Source organism: Sebastes umbrosus, chromosome 5, assembly GCF_015220745.1.
Source record: "Sebastes umbrosus isolate fSebUmb1 chromosome 5, fSebUmb1.pri, whole genome shotgun sequence".
NCBI classification, from domain to species: domain Eukaryota; kingdom Metazoa; phylum Chordata; class Actinopteri; order Perciformes; family Sebastidae; genus Sebastes; species Sebastes umbrosus.
The window spans coordinates 29,879,928-29,900,799 of NC_051273.1; the positions used below are offsets into that span (position 1 = coordinate 29,879,928).

Consider the following 20,872-nt stretch of genomic DNA (forward strand, 5'->3'; position numbering starts at 1 on the left):
CTCAGTGTGTCCATATATAGACTACTAAATATATAAATGTATATAAATATAAAATAATGCACATGTCACCTTAACATCTGATAAGATGTTGCAGCCATAAAGAATATGGCATCTTGTGTTTGAATATTATATATCTGATATATAATATATATATATATATATATATATATATATATATAATATATATCAGTGTGGCATCATATTCCTCAAGAAGAAGAAAAACTTTCTAACTTTAAATCAACATCAGAAAAAATATCATGACAAATTTGATGAGTCATGTTTTAGTTTATTCAGATGTGGCTGTAGGTTTCCATTCCTGGGAAACGAAAGTCAAGGCACATTAAGACTGAATACAAGACACTATGCACAAATGCCCCCCGCTTGCCATCTGGCATACCTGGCGTTTTCCCGGTGAAACGACGTCCTTTTGGACCAACGTATGTCTTTTTTGTTGTTTTATTTGGCCCATAAAACAGGTAAATCGGCCCATTTCTTTTCCTTAATTGACACTGGGCTGGCCCTATCTCTCTGTGCCGGGTGGCCATAGGGAGGAGGAGAGGGAGGGAGATGAGGGAGGGAGTGTAGAGATAAGCATTATGGGCTGTCTGGCTCAACATGTCATGAGAGATGAGCAGTGCTCGAAGTGGGCCGGTAGCGGTACACAGATATACCAGGAACTGCTAAGAAGGGATCTGGAACCTGCAGATAAACAGATGCTTTACAACTTCTATGCAAAATACTTACACCTTGATCGTCAGGAGTACCAAAGGTCAATACAATATAACATGAAGGCAGCAGCAATACCGCATCAATCCTCCTTTCGTTGGAACAGCATCAAAACTCTGAAGAAGATTAAAGACAAAGGCAGGAACCCAATGTGTAGAGAAATAGAGGAGTTTCTGGCAAACCTGCAAAAACCATAGTGTTTTGAACAGGACTGGTTCTGAATCTACTAAAAAATTAGATATTGCATTTGCAAAATAGTCTCTACTTACTTTTTAATTTAATTACATATAAAACTACTTCTATACTTCTTAAAGGGACTATTTGTAACTTTGTACGCGCATAAATGTAGCGGGTCGTCACACATGCGCGCTCCCATATGCGCGTTCGCGTGTAGCCGCTGTACACTCCTCCTCTGCATGCTCGCCTTCACTCAGACAGCTCAGCTCGCTCTACCTCTAGACGTGAACGCGCGCTCACTCCACACTGCTGAAGAGTTACTTTAGCTCTGAGAATATCTAGTGAATGTACAGGGGACGTTTGTGCAGAAATAACTGCTGCAGCTCCTCCAGACCAACAGAGGTTTTCCGTGTCTTGTGAAGTGACAGCCTGACTCTTCTCTACAGTTTGTGGTTGAAGTTGATGCTTCAGACATTGGGGTGGGGGCTGTTCTCTCTCAACACTCCAAACCTGATCAGAAATTGCACCCATGTGCTTTCTTCTCTCGACGCCTGTCTCTGGGCGTAACCGGGAACTATTGGCGGTGAAGTTGGCTCTGGAGGAGTGGAGACACTGGCTGGAAGGGTCAGAGACCCCTTTCATCGTGTGGACGGACCACAAGAATCTTGCCTACATCCAGTCAGCTAAACGGCTGAATTCCCATCAGGCCCGGTGGGCATTATTCTTTGGCCGCTTCAACTTTACCATCACTTACCGTCCTGGTTCAAAAAACATCAAGCCTGATGCCCTGTCTCGCCAGTTTGCCTTAAAGGAGACCCCGAGTGGGTCGAACACCATTTTGCCAGCATCGTTGGTGGTGGGAGCTTTAACCTGGGAGGTTGAGTCAGCGGTCCAGGAGGCGCAACAGGAGGAACCCGATCCAGGCACAGAACCTGCAAATCGGCTGTTTGTTCCAGAGTCAGTCCGCTCTCAGGTCCTGCAGTGGGGACATGCCTCTCGGTTCGCTTGTCATCCAGGAATTAGTCGGACTTTGTCACTCCTCAGACAACACTTCTGGTGGCCCACCATGGATAGTGACACTAAGGAATACGTCCTCGCCTGCTCTGTTTGTGCCCGGGGTAAAACCTCTCATCGACCACCTGTAGGGTTGCTCCGCCCCTTACCAACGCCTGGTCGTCCTTGGTCTCACATCGGCATGGACTTTGTCACCGGTCTGCCTGTTTCTGATGGTATGACCACCATACTTACCATTGTGGGCCGGTTCTCCAAGGCCACCCATTTCATTGGTCTTCCCAAGCTTCCTTCAGCTCGTGAGACCGCTGTTCTCTTGACAAATCATGTCTTCCGCCTTCATGGCATTCCTTTGGACATCGTCTCAGACCGTGGTCCTTAGTTCATCTCACAGGTTTGGAAGTCGTTTTGCCACGCTCTGGGAGCTACTGTCAGCCTGTCATCTGGTTTCCACCCACAAACTAATGGACAGCAAATCAGGATCTGGAGTCCACCATACGTTGTGTTGCCGCTTCAAATCCAACTTCCTGGAACGCTCACCTAAGTTGGATAGAATATGCACACAACTCTCTATCCTCCTCTGCCACTGGTGTTTCTCCGTTTGAAGGATCATTAGGTTATCAGCCTCCACTGTTCCCAGCACAGGAAGAGGAGTTGGCTGTTCCATCAGTGCAACATCATCTTCGACGCTGTCGCAAGATTTGGAGGGACACCGGGACAGCGCTGTTAAGGACAGCCGAGAGAAACAGAAAGATTGCTGATCGTCACCGAATCCAGGCTCCCAACTACACACCAGGTCAGAGAGTTTGGTTATCATTCAAAGACATTCCATTAAAAACTGACTCCAGAAAATTAGCACCACGTTTCATTGGACCGTTTGAGATCGAAAGGATCATTAACCCCTCCACTGTGAGACTCATCCTTCCCAAGTCTCTCAGGATTCACCCATCTTTTCATGTCTCCCAGCTGAAACTGGTCCTCACCAGTCCTCTGGTCCCTCCAACCAATCCCCCTCCTCCCGCCCGGATCATTGACAACCAGCCAGCATATACAGTCAGACGAGTACTTGATGTTAGACGGCGAGGCCGGGGCCATCAGTATCTGGTGGACTGGGAGGGATACGGTCCAGAGGAGAGGTCCTGGGTACCTCATTCCCGCATCCTGGATGCTGAGCTGGTCCGGGATTTTCATCAGGCGCACCCTGACAAGCCCGGAAAATCGCCTGGAGGCTCTCGTTGAGGGGGAGGTACTGTCATGTTATCACCTGGGCAGTCTAGCAGTTTCCCTGTGTTTCCTCTGTTTCCCTGTCCTTTTGTCTCCTGTGTGTTTTACCCTGTCAGTCTGGTCTGTCTGTCGGTAAGGAGGTGTGGCCATCTCCTTCTCCCTCTCCTGGGCGGACACCAATCAATCAATCAAGACACACTCTGCAGTATATCAATCCTGGTCTTCCTGCCATTCATCGCCAGATCGTTTTCGTCACCACAGTGGTAGTTACGCATTCAGGCTCTCTAACCTTGCTTGTTAGTTTTTTGACTTTGTATCTGCTCACTTTGTACCTTTTTGTGCTCATCCAGTTTTTGTCCTTTTTGTCCAAGTGGTATACTTACCTGCCAGCTGCCTCCGCTTCCTGCTGTACCTACCTGCTCACTCTCCAACATCATTGTTTCCCCTCGGATCACAAGTGGACTGGAATCACCATCTGGAGGAACACTGGAACCCCATTACCCATGCTCCTCGCTCCCTTTAAGACTTTCAGTCTTAATCCCAGCCACGTGGGAGAAACCCTGCCCTGTCCACCGTTCAAATTTATTATTATTAATAAATTCTTATATTGTTTCAACTTTCAACTTGACTAGTGTGTGCTGCTTTTGGGTCCACGTTTTGTTTAACCAGAACATAACACAAATGCCCCTCCTCTACAGTCTGCCTCGACTTCGTGAACATTTCCGCTGCTTCCTCAACAACATCACATCATTTACAACAAAGCAGAAGTTGGACATCACTGACTTTATACCAGCGAACCCAGATCCAGCATCAAGAGCAGAAACCAGCCCAATATTTAGAGAACTACTGAGTCGAGGAAACAGCTGAATGATGAGGTGAGTATAGCTGCTTCTGCATTTCATATCATTGTTGGAGTAAATAATGTAGGCTTCTTACTTTTCTTTCTTGTTCTTTTCCTTTCTTCATTCTTCCCTTTCAGCTAGGGCCACATGAATTTTAAAAATTGTATTTTCTTTCTTATTCTTAACAATTATTATAAGTCGATTGTTTTCTGAAAGTTTCATCCCACCTCCAGTATTATAATTCTGGTGGAGAAATGCTAAATGTTGTTGTTATAACTATCCTATTATCTTTAAACCATTACATCCTTCCTGTCTTCCTTGCTTTCCTCTGTGTCTCACACCATTTCTGTCATTTTCTTCCTTCCTTACTTGCCTCCTCCTTCCTTATCTCTTTCAGCCATCTTTTTCTTATCTCTTGCCTTATTCCCTTCTGTATTTTCTTCCTCCCCTCTGTCCTCCCCTCCTTATTTTTCTCCTCCTGCCTCACTCTGTTTCTTCCTTAATTTATTTATTCATTGCATACCTCATTCCCCTTTGTGTTTTCTTTCATCCTTTGTTCCTTCCTGTCCTCCATGTTTTTATCCTCTCTGTTACTTCTTCTCTTAACCATTCCTTCCCTCATTTCCTTACCCATTTCCTTCCTTTCCATCCACTAATTTTCCTTCCGTTGTCCTCTGTTCCCATTTCAAGTTTTACTTCTATACCTACTTTCCTTTTCCTTATTATCTTTAAGCCTACTTTTTCTTTCCAGCCGTCTGTTGGTCCATATTATTTTCCTTCCTATCCTCTCTTCTTTCATTACTCCTTCCTTATTTCCTTCCTATCCTCTAATACTCTTTAATCCATTTCCACCCCCTCCTTCCTTCCTTCCTTTCTTCCTTATTTCCTTGCTGTCTATTAAATCAAATCACGTTTATTTGTCACATACTGTATACAACCATACACAGTACAACGTGTAGTGAAATTATTTTGTGTTCCAGCTCCAGAAGGCAACTAACAAATAGAAAAGAAAATATTTCCCTCCTTATTTCCTTCCTGTCCATTCAATGCTCCTAACTCCATTTCTATGTTCCTCCCTTCCTCCACCTGAGATGAACAGTGGTTATCCAAACATAGCACATGTACTTTAAAGCTGAAGTAGGAGAGATTAGAGCAAATATGATTAAAAAAAATTTGTTACAGTAGTGCATGAGACAGGTAACCTGAAAAAAATCATGTGCCTCTGTGTCCTCCGGTGCTCCTAACGGCATCTGCAAGATTTCACAGACCGGAGGAAAACAAGCAGTAAGATCTGATCTGAGGTCTGCTATCCATTTCTTGCTGCGGAGCCCTGTCACTTCACAAGACACAGAAAACCTCTGTTGGTCTGGAGGAGCTGCAGCAGTTATTTCTAGACAAATGTCCACTTTACATTCACTAGATATTCTCAGAGCTAAACTAACTCTTCTGCAGTGTTTAGTGTGAGTGCATGAACGTCTAGAGGTGGAGCAAGCTGAGTGAAGGCAGGCAGGCAGAGGAGCAGAGGAGCAGAGACTACAGCCCTGGAGACAAAAGCTATGGTCTCCCCCGCGTCCTCCGATCGCGGCCAACACTGTTTTGCAAGACGGGCTTCACTAGATATAACTTTGCGGTTTTGGTGCTTCCGTGTTGTTTGTGTTGGAGTCTTGTCTGAACAGCGTAGCCACAGACGAGCGCGCATATGCGAGCGCGCATATGCGAGCGCGCATATGCGAGCGCGCATATGCGAGCGCGCATATGCGAGCACGCATGGGACACCGACCCGGGTGATTTATACGTGTAAGAAGTTACAAACAGTCGCTTTAACCTACTGGTGATGTGTTTTAATATTTGTTATTTTTACTCTCCATCAGTGCTACTCAGAGTCAAACAACATTGGAGTCCAAACTGGAGGCCCTGCAGTGCCACTTCACCTGGGATCTGGACCCCAGCAGGAACAAACTTCTCGTTCTCAGGGACCAGCTGGAGGACATCGGCACAGAGGAGGGAAACAGCTGGCTGGGTCACATTTACAACCTGTAGGGGTTCATTCAATACAAGCTGGGGCTGACTGAAAGACACCCAGAGTTTGTTCAATAAGGCTGCAGAGGCCTTCCGCCAGATGAGAAGTGCAGATGAGGGTCCCTGGTTAGTGGTGAACTACGGGAACCTGGCTTGGCTGAACCACCACCTGGGAGACCAAGCAGAGAGTCAGGCTTACCTGACAAAGATTGACGCCCTGATGAATAAATACCCATCTCCATCCCAGAACGAGCTCCATCCAGAGATCTACGCTGAAAAAGCCTGGACCCTGATGAAGTTTAGCAGAGACAGAAAGCTGGCTGCAGATTACTTCCAGAGAGCCATCAAGATGCAGCCGGACATGGTGGAGTGGAACACCAGCCACGTCTTAGGGTTAGCGAGAGCTTTGAAACACAGCAACACGGGGCTGGAGGCTGACATGTTGGAGAAAGTGAGAATCGCCAAGGAACAGGATCCAGAGAACTTGTACCTCGCTGCTTACTACCTTGAGCAATGTGCTAAGAAAGGAGAGAGAATTGAAGATGAAGCACGAGAGTTAGCCAGAAAGGTTTTGAGAAATCCCATCAGCAGCTACAATGGTATGAAAGCATTAATAAGGGTTTACAGAAACTATGTTTCTATTGATGAGGCCATTGAATTGGCAGAGGAGGCTCTGGAAAACCATCCAGATGAGCGTTATCTGAAGAGATGTGCTGCACTCTGCTACAAATGGAAGATCATGTTTTTTTGTGACAATCGCCCAAAGCAAAGCATGATAGACAGAGCAATCACTCTCCATGAGGAGGTGATTTCTCTTTACCCTCATTCTTCACTTGAGAAGGAGCTAGACCTCGCAAATATGTACGCAAAATCCAATCACGGCCAGGCTAAAGCTGAGCAGATGTATCGGGAACTGCTAGAAAGGGATCTGGAACCTCCAGAGAAGCAGGTCCTTTACAACTACTACGCAAAATACTTACACTTCGATCGAAAGGAGTACGACAGTTCTATACGATATCACATGAAGGCGGCAGAGATACCACAACAATCCTTCTGTCATGAGAGCAGCATCACAACTCTGAAGAATATTAAAGCCAAAGGCTGGAACCCAATGTGTAGAGAAATAGAGGAGTTTCTGGCAAACCTGCAAGAGCCATAGTGTTTTGAACATCACTGGTTCTAAAGCCAGAAAAAAATATTGGTATTGCATTACCTAAAAAAATCTGTACACACAGATTGAGCTGTATCCTTTAAAGGCAGGTTTCAACAAGTGTCTAAAAGTTTTAGACTTAAGTACATTTAATGGAAGACAAAAGCTTTTTTTTAAAAGTTATTTAAAAATCTACTCATTTGCTCTGAAAAACTGTCAGCGGTAGTACACTCAATCTGTACTAAACAGGCTGAATCATTCAATAACACTAGTCCTTTAAATAACATCCACTGTGGACATGTTCAAATGTCATTACTATAGTTCAGTATCACATGATTTATTAAAATAGATTTTGATCAGTGTTGTTTTTCATAACTTACATGTAATCACTGTGTTTATTATATTCATGTTGTGTTGATTGTTTTTTTTCCATAGCACTGTATTTTAAGTTTATATAAGAACTACACTATATGTAATTTGAATGTCTGTAAGCTTTGGAGTAGTGAAATATAAAACTCTCTGATAATGTTATAGATAATTTGATGTAACCTGAATATTATTGCCAGATGCAACTGATTGTATGTATAAAGTATGTCAAGCTGTGTCTCAGTTGTACACAATAGCCTATTAATACTAATAAATATACATTATGTACACTAAGAAATCTGTAAGTTTGTTTTGTTTTGGTGGTTATTATACAAGAAATTCATGTAGGCTTCACTATCTTGCAGTACTGTACTACACAGGGCGCTGATGGACGTTAATCAAACTACAACTTTCAGCTTGTAAGTCAACATGGATGAACATCTCACACATACAGTTGTATAACTCCAAGGTGACATGTGAACCGGTGACAAATGATCAAATACGAGCCTTTGTGTCAAAGTGTTTCCATGTCAGTGTGAAGTGGTAACCCAACAGTAACCTGGTTACACCAGTAGGTAACAGCAGAGTCCAGGTAACTGCTGTCAAAACTCTTCATACCGACACTCTGCAGACGACCACTGCTCAAAGTGTCCACATATAGGCTACTAAATATATAAATGTGTATAAAATAATGCACATGTCACTTTAATATTTCACTAGATGTTGCAGCCATAAAGAATATGGCATCTTGGGTTTGAATATTTCCCTCAGTGTGGCATCATATTCCTCAAGATGAAAAAACTGTTTCTAACTTTAAATCAACTTAAGAGAAAATATAATCACAAAATCTGATGATTCATGTTTTAGTTTATTTAGATGTGGTTGTGGGTTTCCATTATTGGGAAAAGAAAATCAAGGCCATTAAGACTGAACATAAGACTTAATACGCAGTTGCCCCTCCTCTACAGTCTGCTTCGACTTCAGTGAGAGCATTTAAAGCTGCGTGCTCAACAACATCACATCATTTACAGCAAAGCTGTACATCACAGTTGGACATTGCTGACTTTATACCAGAGAACCCAAAGAAGCATCAAGAGCAAAAACCAGCCTAATATTTAGAGAACTACTCAGTTGAGGAAACAGCTAGATGATGAGGTGAGTAGCTGCTTCTGCATTTTATATCATTGATGGAGTAAATAATGAGTGAGCCTATCATTACCAGCTACAACAGTGACACTATATTGTTTTCACCTTGTGTGTTTGTCATTATGTCAAAATGTGGTCCTGGAAACACCTAGGGTACTGTAGCGGGAACTACCACAGAAGCAGTTTACTTAGCCAGGTCTTTATGTGTTTTTCTATGCACAGATTTCATGACCGCGATAACATCGCAACCATGCAAGATGCAGTCAGAAACCTTTTAGATGTGTTGTTGAGATCAAAATGAATGAGTTTGAAGATGGGCGTGGTCCGAGCAAGGGGGGCAAAGGGGCCATTTGATTTAATTGAATGAATGAATTATGTTCTTAATTTTTATTTTACTTTATCTTTTGCTGTAATCTTTCCTCAGTGGCAGTTAAGGTTCTGCTTTCAGTCATCTTTCTTCATATCTTTCCTCATTTCTTACTTCCTCTCTGTGTTCTTTTTCTCATCCATTTCTTCACATTATTTCCCCCTAATTTCCTCTGAGTATTTAGAAATCCCACTGCATTTCTTGGCAAGACCCGCCCTGCGTGGCTGGTTGAGGCTGAGACGGTTGGTGGAGGTTGACCTCAGCTCATTGACCATGGACGCCTGGTCAATCCTAGCGCTTGAATGCTACTCAGAAACTTACCAAGAAACGCACTGTGCGTTCCAATACCCATACTATCATAAGAGTGACTATTCTGATCATAGGTTTCACTTCCTCCACAGTTATCTCCTCTACTGTAGTTGACAACTATAGAATTCTGGCCTTAATCGTATTTAGCAACCAACTGAGAACACTACAATAAGAATAAAGCTCATTTGGGTTTAAAAAAGAAAACAAACATTATGTGGAGCCACAAAATCAGTCTCCCATTCAATGTCTATGGAGCAGCCTTTTACCCTATGACATCACTAGTTTGAGACTTATTTCTCTGGTTTCTGGCTTTAAGAGAGAGTAGCTCACGTTCCCAAATATTGATTGAACTTTCCTCAGCCATGGAAATAACATATTGTAATTATTAATTTAGGTGATGTTCCCCTTTAAGCCCACTTTTGTTATTTCTTCCCCAGTCCAGTCTGTCCGCCCCTCTTTCTTTTCAGCAATATTCTTTTAATTCCGTTGTGATTAATTTCTTCTGTTCTTTCCTCATCCATTCCTTCCCTTTTATTTTCAGTGATTTATTTTCCACCTTGGGGCCCAGTCTCTGGGTGGGGCCCTGGAAAGGTTGAGGGCTTCAACGCTCATGTGGGCAACGATGGAGAAACCTGGAGAGGGGTGACTGGGAGGAATGGCCTGTCTAATCTGAACCTCAGTGATCCATTTATTTTTCCTTACTTTTACCACACCTTCCTTCCTGCCATGTTTCTTTCCTGTCTATTCAATATCCCTTACTCGATTCCTTCCTTCCTTATTTCGTTGCTTTCTATTCAATGCTCCTGACTCCATTTTTCCATCCTCCCTTTCTTCCTTCCTTATTTCTTTCCTGCACATTCAATGCTTCTATCTCCATTTCTATCTTCCTTCCTTCCTCACATGAGATGAACAGCTGTTCATCCAGACATAGCACACGTCAGAGCATATTACTTTGACCTACTGGTTATGTGTTTTAATATTAGTTATTCGTATTCTTCATCAGTGCTGCTCAGAGTCAAACAACACTGGTGTCCATACTGGAGGCCCTGCAGTGCCACTTCACCTGGGATCTGGACCCCAACAGGTCTGTACTCTTACATCGCAGGGACCAGCTGGAGGACATCGGCACAGAGGAGGGAAACAGCTGGCTGGGTCACATTTACAATCTGCGGGGGTTCGTTCAATACAAGCTGGGGTTGACTGAAGATGCCCAGAGTTTGTTCAACAAGGCTGCAGAGGCCTTCCGACAGATGAGAAGTGCAGTTGAGGGTCCCTGGTTAGTGGTGAACTACGGGAACCTGGCTTGGCTGAACCACCACCTGGGAGACCAAGCAGAGAGTCAGGCTTACCTGACGAAGATCGACGCCCTGATGAATAAATACCCATCTCCATCCCAGGACGAGCTCCATCCAGAGATCTACGCTGAAAAAGCCTGGACCCTGATGAAGTTCAGCACAGACAGAAAGCTGGTTGCAGATTACTTCCAGAGAGCCATCAAGATGCAGCCGGACATGGTGGAGTGGAACACCAGCCATGTCATGTACAGCAACAAACAGCTGGGGGCTGACAACTTGGAGAAAGTGAGAATGGCAAAGGAACAGGATCCAGAGAACTTGTACCTCGCTGTTTACTACCTTGAGCAATGTGCTAAGAAAGGAGAGAGAATTGAAGATGAAGTACGAGAGTTAGCCAGAAGGGTTTTGAGAAATCCTGTCAGCAGCTACAGTGGTATGAAAGGGTTACTAAGGCTGTACAGAAATTATGTATCTATTGACGAAGCCATTGATTTGGCAGAGGAGGCTCTGGAAAACCATCCAGATGAGCGTTATCTGAAGAGATGTGCTGCACTCTACTACAAATGGTTTATTTATTTCAGTGACAGTCGCCCAAAGCAAAGCATGATAGACAGAGCGATCAGTCTCCATGAGGAGGTGATTTTGCTTTACCCTCATTGTTCACTTATGAAGGAAATAGACCTCGCACATATATACGCAAAATCCAATCACGGCCAGGCTAAAGCTGAGCAGATATACCAGGAACTGCTAGAAAGGGATCTGGAACCTGCAAAGAAGCAGGTGCTTTACTGCACCTACGCAAAATATTTAAACTTCGATCGACAGGATTGCAAAGGGGCAATACAATATCACATGAAGGCGGCAGCGATACCGCATCAGTCCGCCTTTCGTAGGAAGAGCATTAGAGTTCTGGGGAAGTTTAAAGATAGCAGCAGGGACCAAGTGCGAAGAAGCAAATTAGAGGAGTTTTTGGAAAACCTGCAAGAGCCATAGTGTTGTGAACAGCACTGGTCCTAAATCCAGAAAAAAAAAAAAATTTATGGTCAGGTGTTCCAGAAGGCAGCAGCACCCTACTCAGAACATGTAATATACCATTAACTCATAGTTTTGGTCTTTTCATGGCCGATGCAAAGAAAAATATAGTACATTTCGAGCAGTATCATTTAAAGGCAGGTTTCTGCTAGTTTTTACACTATAGTTAATGGAATACATATTTATTATTGAATACCTTATTGGAGCCATATATGTTCAATCATACTATTTTCCCCGAGGCAAATTTAGCATTTTTGCCATACATTATAGCATGAAAACTGAAAACGCAGTTGTAATATTTTAGCATGTTATTTTACCTGACAAAGTTCCTTGTAAATAACATCCCAGGGGCATCAATCATGAATTTGTTGTTCCTCGTCTTCCTCAGGAAACAAACAAACTTCCAGAAACACACGTCTAATGAATCAGGGTCTTTATTTCTGACAAATGTAAGGTCAGAGTGTGAAACTCATTCTTGACATACATAAAACACATCTTCTACATTTACACAGATTCAAAAGTTATCAATAATGGCCAGAAATATCTGAAAACGGGGAGTACTATATTAGATGTTTTTCTCTCAGAGGGTTCGAACCACAGAATGAGGCTGAAAGGTTGCAGAGTGAGTGATTAGATACTGTACATACACACTGCTGAAACCTGAGGGCTTTACATTGTAATATCTTACAGACAGGTCAGTGGTCTAACATCTAAAATTGAGATTACTTGTAAAATTAAAATTAAAAAAAACTCAAATTTGATACAAGATTCAGAGGCAAGTTCTCTGACAGTCTGGAGGTAAAATAAAAAAAAAGGGGGGTAAGATATAAAAGTGAAAGGGAGATCACTCGTTTCCTCGTCGACTCTTCTTGTGACTCTTTTTTGAACTCCTGTGATGTGAAAGAAAAAACAAAATGATGCTGAATGGGAAATAATTAAACAAATGGTTCACATTTCATCACTAATAATAAATCAGAATAGAAGAATACAGGTACATAAAAGACCATGTAGTGACAACACATAAATAGCGCTGGGCGTCTCCAACCTCAAAACTCTTTTATTCATCTGCTGAAGAAGATTGTGTGATGCGATCGAAAGCTCCAGAACAGCTACTTGAACAGATTGTTTCGTCAACTACTACCAAGGTGAAGAATTTGTTTATTTTTGTTTACTTTCATCTTTTAAACCAAGGTGGATGAGATGTCTTTAAAGTGCTGAGCAAAAAAAATGAAATGTAAAATTGTATGAAAAGTGGGCAAACTCCATCTGCTGATGAAGATACAATAAAAAGCTCCAGAAAACTACAGCACAGACTTTGTGGTGAGATTGTTTTGGTTCAGACTAAAATGTATTCATGGCACCGCATATCAAGAACCACCAAGTACTGAAATGTGTCATTAAATGTCTGGTCAGATTCTTCTCTTAGCATATAGTTGATGATTTAAATGAGTTAAAAACTGTATTTTTTTAGGTAAAGGTATTGTTCAGCTGCTTGTGTTTAGACAGCATTCAGTTACTTTGGCTTTTTTTTGTTAAATGAAAATAAGGATTTTGTAGAAAAACATATCTATTACATGGTATTAAAAAAAAGGAGAGTATTGGTACTGATACTCAGGTCTTGTATCTGCGCTATTATTGAAAAACAAACGATACCCAGACCCACATATGCAAATGGTTATAGTTTATAACTGAGTAAATTCAAAATGTTTGCATGTTTTAGTAACAATAAGAGTAGGATCACTCACCTCTCTGGGGACTTTGAGTGGCTGCGATGTCTGTGGCTTCTGTGGTGACCTGGTTGGAAATAATGACACCAAACAATCATCATCAAATCATCAAATAAAGTTGTTTTCTCTTCTACGTAATCATTAAAAAGATTTTTTTCAGACTTGATCAGACCATGAACATCTGTGTAAATGTTGAATTCAAATAAAAAGAAAACCAAAATTGAAGGAATCTGTTTGGTTGCGTTTGTGACACCTATTAAAACTCGTATTTCGATAAGATGAGGCAGAGCGAAACAATAACTTCCTCAGATGAATATTTTCATTCACTGTGGTGTTCACAGAAGGCTGCAGTTTAGTGCAAATACAATTAAAGAATTTATGTAAAAACTGGCAACTATAAAATCACATCATTTTAAAACAAAGGGCAGGCGGACCTGCTAGATTTTTTATATCTGTGTCGTGTAATGCACGACAGTGGATCATTGAATTGAATTATTATGTAAGGGTGCAGCGAGCTGGTCATTTTAAAATGATCCTGAAGGGGTTTATTTCACAACAATGACCTGCTAGCTGTACATTATCCCGCTTCTTACACGGCTACTTACTGCAGAAATCAATGGTCCACCAGAGTCAGAGTTCAGAACTGCGTCCATCCGTAGCAATGGTCTGTTATACATAGCAACGGTCTGCTATAAATACATAACAGACCATATAACGCCGTGATTGTCCAATCAGAATTGAGTCGTGTAATAAATTTTGATAATTTCATATGTGATTTTGCACGGAGATGCATGTCAATATTGGAAAAATATCCATCTTTAGGGCAGTCAGTCTACTCGCATCACTAGGGTTGACAGGAAGATATACAGTAGTTGCACATCCTCTGCATAGAAATTTAAAGATATATCACTTCTACTTATTATGTGACCAAGGGGAGGAAAAATAAGTTTCTTAGGGTTGTATCTAAATGAACTCCCCGTATGCACTCGGACCCAGCACGCACACACGCTAACATCCATCCCATCTATTATTTTACAGCCTCTACAGGCCTGTAGTACAGCCTCTACAGGTCTGTAGTACAGCCTCTACAGGCCTGTAGTACAGCCTCTACAGGCCTGTAGTACAGCCTTAATCTGAGTGACTGAGAGGCCTGTTTGTTACCTGGAGATTTGGAGCGGTGGCGCCTGTCTCTGGACCGGCTGCGGTGGCGGCGGGGGCTCTTGCTACGATGGCGGTCTCTTCGGGGGGATGGGCTAACGTGAGTACAAACGACAAAAGACATCAATGAGCGTGAGCTACAAGTATTATATTTAAAAAGTGACAAAGGATTTCGGGTAAATTAAAACATACCTTCGCCTTTTTGGAGATCTGCTCCTCCTGGAAAAAAAAACAAACCCACAAAGGATTTGATTTAGAGCTGAACTCACAATTCATACTCACTTTACAAAGAGCACACATGTAGCTGTGGAAACGTCCTATTTTGGATAATTAAAAAAACACAAACCGTCTGGGTGAGCGACTGCGTCTGTAACGAGGTGATGGAGAGCGACGAGGTCTGTCGTTGTCACGGTAACCGTCGCGGCGTCTGTGGGGCTCGGGGGTCTGGAGTCTCTCCGGCTGCAGGTGGAGAAACACAAACAATATAAGTTAAAGTTCACAGTGTAACAATCACTACAAAGTTCTTGCACTCCAGAAAGTCTTATGGACTGACTCATGTTTTACCCGATGAGAGTCTGAAACTTTGTTAATAAAGTAAGTACAAGTGATCGACAGTGTCTGGAACTTTCTGTCTCTTTCAAATTTCACTGAATTTAAGGGTCAGGCAATGCGTGATCAGAACTAGTCCTACTAGAACTTGTAAACGTGTTGTCCGAGCACATCGGGAATAAAAAGTGTTCTGAGCGGCAACACTGGAAGGTGGAGAGAAAAGTCGGTCGTCATAGAGAGGGCGGGGGGGGGATGAGATATCTAACTATAAAGTGAGGAATCTCTGTATGTGGGTATGTCCTGTGCATATCTCAAGAACTGTTCATCCGATCTACCTCACATTTGGAGGGTGTATTGCTGGGGACCAAAGGGAGTGCAGTGTCAAATGTGGTGCAATTTGTCAAGACGGTTGACTTCACGTTTTGGCCTGTAGCTTTTGAACCATTAAGTCTCGAAACTAAATTATTTTTTTTCCTGGATTTTATGGGTCAAGACAAATTGGTCCATAAAAGCCACTCCCATTTTCATCTTTTCCGCCATGAATTGTGTCCAAATCTCTTTTTTCGACACCCCTCCTACAAATTTTAAGCGATCGTCACCAAATTTGGAACAGAACATCTCTGGACCAACCCAGAAAAAGTTACATTTTTTGGATTGCTGATGTTCCGTTCAGTTTTGCTATAGCTGGCCCTCAATGTTAGCTCAAATGCGGTGGGCAGGGCTTACATTACAAAAAAATGTCATATCTCCTGATTGCTTTGTGCTATTGCGACCACATTTGGTGGACATGTGTAGATATGATGTCTGAGTGACCATGGCAAATTTGGTGCCATCTGACCAATAAAAATGAGCAATGCGCTGTAGCAGCATCATGTAATTATAAATGAAGGAATCCCGGTCTGTCTGTGTATGTCTGTTTGACTGTCCTTCGCATATCTCAACAACCGTTAACTTCATACTTGGCGGGTGCAAGCAGCCGTAACGCCGTTCTCGACAACGCTGCAAACAGCACGACTGGGGGCCAAGCAATCGGCCCGTTCCGGATGGGCATGTGCTGCGAACGGGCAGTGCACTATTTGTTTACTTCTAGAGATAACAGCAGACGTTATCAGACAGTCTCTCCTGGAGTTGTTCACATGAAAAATGACAGAACTGAAAACAGGTTTCCATCCAAATGTAGCGCAAATTTTAACTGAATTTACAGCCACATACAGTTTCTCTATATGTTCCAGTTCACTTGAGCAGGTTGTTAATTGTTCAATATGATGCATTATATAAGGAACCAACTTAAACGGAATAAGAGGACACCAGTACACTTATGTATGACCATCTGCCATTACTAATCATTATCATTCACTTCACGGCAAACCAGTTTCCACATGGTGTTCCGCGAGGTTAATTAAACGTTAGTACCTTCTCTTCTTCCTCATCTTCTTCTTCACTGCTCTCCACCTCATCCAGATCTTCCTCCAGAGCGCTGATACGTGGGTCTAACATCTCAGCCTCCTCGAGGACGTGTCTCTTCTGTAAGACACACACACACACACACACATCACATCAGAGGTGTAGGCACTTGAATCGAGCCGTGTGTGTGAAGAGACGTGGCGTAAACGTACCTGAAGCCGGGGCAGAATGATGTCACACATCCTCTCTGCATGAAGAAGCTCGTCGATGAACTCGTCCACGTGCATCAACTCAAACTCTAAAATGAAAGAAAAACACATTTCATCATACACCCACAACATAATCACAGTTCAGTCTAAATCCTCAGAATACAACCTCTTTACAAGAAACAGGCTTAAGATCCATAATAGAAAGGCTTCATAAACACATGGGGGGGATCAATAAAGGCTCATCTTATCTTAATATCCAGAATTTAAAGGCTTGATGTTATACTTCCGGCACAGTAGGTGGTGGCATGCACCTTTCACGCTGCTTTCTAGATATGCATGTGCAAATAAATAAGATATACACATGTAGATCAGAAAACTTTGGAGTTGTCGGGAGGTGGATATTTCCAAACACGTCCTGGAAAAACACATCTTCTCATCGGACTCTCAGACACAGGAAACCACTGTTTTGATTCCAGGATGTGCATCGCGGCACTGTCCAAAATACGCCTACTGAGAGTTTATTAATCAAAAACTCACCTCCGTTTCTGTTCTGACTCTTGACTTTTCTGTAATCGTTGTACAGCGGCTCCAAGTATTTGTAGCAATCCACTGCAGTGCCAGTCAACCTCATGTACATCGCTCCGAGTAAACGAACATATCTAAATATAAAAAACAAAGAGAGAGCATAGTAAGATGGTTGTAAAAGAGCCACTACAAGCCAAGTATGAGTAAGCAGAAAAAAATAGTCTCTAGAATAACACAAAGGGGTTACCCGTCATACACATTGTTCACAATTTATCACCTTTTAGATTTGTAATAAATTCATCTTTTTGTTATTCTGAAAGGCCCGTCAGTGTGCAGGACCTTTTGGGGTTTGTTTGATGATACAGCACCAATGTTCACTTTATTCTCCCAATAGATTGAAACTCACTTGAAATCCTCGTTTTTTATGAACTCAACGATGATGTCTTTTTCAGGTTGAATCTGCAGCATCTTCAGCGTGAGGCAGAGGAAGGGAGTGGGCTTGATGTTTCCTCCAAAAACTCCACCGACAAACTTCAACTCCATGGCTTTGTCAACAACCAGCTCAGCTGTGGATCAGATAAACATGCACACTCTTTATTAAGAAGTCAATGTGAAATACAAAAGGCCAAAAACAAACTGTTGACACAAAAATGGAGGCTCACTAAAATACAACTTCATCATTTGAGTCTCTTATCAAGTAAAAATATCAAAGATAAGATATTCCTTTATTAATCCCGCAGTGGGGAAATGTGCAGTGTACAGCAGCAAAGGGGATAGTGCAAGAAACAAGATGCATCAGATAACACAGTAAAACAGAGCTAAACAAAGTGTAACAAAATATGAACCATTTAAATAGAAGGAAGTATAAAAATAGGAGCAGTATATAAAGTATTGACAATAAACAGACTATTAACAAAATTGCACAAGTGGGAAATGATATTGCACAGTGAGAATTAAATGAAATCCCACCTGAAAATATCAGGTTATTGTGAGTTTTTGGTGTGTAAGTGTAAGTAAAATATATTGGTGACAGCTTTTTAAATGGGATGATTTCCTTTTATATGATTAGTAAATAATCAGCAGCTTAAACGATAAGGAAAATAATAGTCGCAGCCCTAATTTGTCTCACACTATCTTTGGGTTTTTTTCTGCTTTTGCTCAGACAGAATAAACAGAGCCAGCTTTGTGTTGTTGTGGTAAACCTACTTAGCTTTAACATACCAGGCATTAGTGCTATTTTTAACAGATTGAGAGTAAACAAACTCAAAACTACACTAAAGTGACATACAGTGCCTTCAGAAAGCATTCAGACCCCTTCACTTTTTTCACATTTTGTTATGTTGCAGCCTTATTACAAAATCGTTTACATTATTTTTCCCCTCATCAATCTACACTACGTTTGACTGAAGTAAAACATGAATAAAGCAGTATATATATACACAGCCAGGTGTGGTAGGACATCCCTGTATGTTCCTAAAGGGTGAACATCTGCTGGGCATTTAAAATATATGTAACTCCTCTAACTAGAGAGGGTGAAACCCGCCAGGGAGCCTGTTGATGATCTTAGTTTACATCCTTCTTTACATCCCTCCATGGCTGTTAGCCGACAGGAGGCTACCGTTAGCTCGCTGTTAGCTCGTTATGCTAACGTGCTACTCACCGGTCAGACCGAAGCACTCCTCCTTCCAGTATTTAGACTCGTAGATTCTCGTCCGGATGATCTTCTCCACCAGATACTGCGGGTTGGTCCCGTGTATGCTGTTCGCATCTTTAACAGTTCTGTTCGCCATCTGAGTGAGGAATGTTTTACTCTGCTAGCACGAACACACAGCAGCAGCCTGCGATACGACACCGGAAACACTCTACATAACACTTCCGGTTCCTTTTCTTTCCAGAATAAAAGCGTAATTCTCTGATTTGGTCTGCAAGTGTCGCTGCTGGACTAGAGAAGGAGGAAACGGGTTAAGGGCAACAGGAATAATAGAGAATTTAATTATTAGTATTAGTGTTTAATTTTATTTATTATCATTATTATTATTATTATTATTATTTAGAATTAATTGTTATTTTATTTTATATCTATTAATTTATTAATTTATTAATTTATTAATTTATTAATTTATTAATTTATTAATTTATTAATTTATTAATTTATTAATTAATTTATTAATTAATTAATTTTATTTTCCTTTTCTTTTCTTTTTTTTTCTTTTTTCTTTCTTTTTTCCCTGCTATCTCCTGTTCCACACTCCAGTAGTCCAATAGGTTGCGGTAATGCACCTATAAGTTGGTTTGAGTTGAGTTTATTAAAATAACAAATATGTGCAGGGAGAGAAAACAGTAATAAAAAATAAAATCGCACACAAAAGTATTTATGTTTTAACATAAAAAAAAAAACATGATTGCAAAACAGGGATTTTATTCATCGCTGCTGGACTGTGTGAAGAATGTGACACACATTTAAAGCTGAGCAGAGGGTCGCTGGTTTGAATGAATGAATGAATGAATGAAAGACTTTATTTCGGACATAAAAATAAATAAAAACAGATACAAAATAATAATAAACAAAACAAGAGTAATAGTGTCCGAAAAGGAGTAGGTAGAAGTAAAACTTATATTTCCCTCACTTCTCCTCTAATAACTCATATATCATAGAATGATAATATAATATAATATATAAACTATCCCAGATTTATTAACATCCCAAATTAAATATATGAACAGCAACCCAAGTTTATTTACAACCCACATATCCATCCGCAGTTAAAAAGTAGATATAAACGAACCCTTAACACAGCCCTTATCACAACTCTTCCTCAACCATATACCTCCCAAAAATATATTTTTTGTATAGCTTTTTAAAGTGATGTATATTTGTGCTCCGCTTCAACCCATCACCCAATCCATTCCACAAATCCACCCCACAGACTGAAATACACACACTCTTCTTTGTTGTTTGAGTTGAGTTTATTAAAATAACAATATGTGCAGGGAGAGAAAAAAAGTAATAGAAAATTATGTTATAATATTAAAAAAACATGATTACAAAACAGGGATTTAGAAGAAGCATGTTTAAATATGCTCTATGGGAAGATGTGGGACAAATAACTCTTTAAAGCTAGAACTCGTGCTATTTCTATGACTAGAACGAACAGGACCCAATGATACCTCTATATATCATGAAAAAGATAGCATCAGAAAAATGTGAGACTTGTAACTGCAAGGAAACTGTTGAGCATACATTGATAGATTGCAGGAAGTTCAATGTAAAATGAATAAGACTGTAAGAAAAAGGAATCTGAAGAGTGAGGTGTCAAAGGTCTGTTGGAGATAAGAAACAAACTATTACAGGGAAGTATTTACGAGGGAGAGGTTTGAGACAGCTCTTGTATAGTTTATAGTTATATTTCTATTCTTATTTTTTATTTCATATATTTCTAATTATGCTTTTTTTTACTTTCTCTATTTATCTGCACTTGCTATTTTATTTTAAACTCATGATGTAATACACTCCAGTACAGTAGCATGCAGCTTTCACGTTAACAGCTATCAAAACTAGAGAAGGAGGAAACCGATTAAGGGCAACAGGAATAATGGAATTTAATTATTATTATTATTATTTTATTTTAGTTATTA

The 20,872-nt window shown here is 41.1% G+C and overlaps 2 protein-coding genes and 1 pseudogene across 2 annotated transcripts; 2 read left to right on the forward strand and 1 right to left on the reverse strand.

Annotated features, from left to right (window-relative positions):
- Positions 1-4,008: 4,008 nt before the first annotated feature.
- On the forward strand, positions 4,009-7,813 carry LOC119488521 (annotated as a pseudogene).
- Positions 7,814-8,505: 692 nt separating this feature from the next.
- LOC119488843 (interferon-induced protein with tetratricopeptide repeats 1-like) lies at positions 8,506-12,278 on the forward strand. The gene is made up of 2 exons (XM_037770792.1): positions 8,506-8,670; positions 10,341-12,278. The coding sequence occupies exons 1-2, from the start codon at positions 8,663-8,665 to the stop codon at positions 11,623-11,625; spliced, it is 1,293 nt and encodes a 430-aa protein (XP_037626720.1). The 5' UTR covers positions 8,506-8,662; the 3' UTR covers positions 11,626-12,278.
- Positions 12,083-19,113, reverse strand: prpf38a (pre-mRNA processing factor 38A). The gene is made up of 10 exons (XM_037770793.1): positions 18,897-19,113; positions 17,643-17,802; positions 17,249-17,370; positions 16,715-16,800; positions 16,512-16,622; positions 14,896-15,008; positions 14,742-14,768; positions 14,553-14,644; positions 13,410-13,458; positions 12,083-12,554 (listed from the first exon to the last, which is right to left on the reverse strand). The coding sequence occupies exons 1-10, from the start codon at positions 19,024-19,026 to the stop codon at positions 12,509-12,511; spliced, it is 936 nt and encodes a 311-aa protein (XP_037626721.1). The 5' UTR covers positions 19,027-19,113; the 3' UTR covers positions 12,083-12,508.
- Between the last annotated feature and the right edge of the window lie 1,759 nt (positions 19,114-20,872).

Excerpts from the sequence above, each read along its gene's own strand:
- prpf38a (XM_037770793.1), bottom strand. The coding sequence starts at position 19,026 with ATGGCGAACAGAACTGTTAAAGATGCGAACAGCATACACGGGACCAAC. Across the intron at positions 16,623-16,714 it reads TCATTCTGCCCCGGCTTCAG|AAGAGACACGTCCTCGAGGA; the intron begins GTACGTTTACGC and ends TGTGTCTTACAG. Across the intron at positions 13,459-14,552 it reads CCACCGCTCCAAATCTCCAG|GTCACCACAGAAGCCACAGA; the intron begins GTAACAAACAGG and ends ATTTCCAACCAG.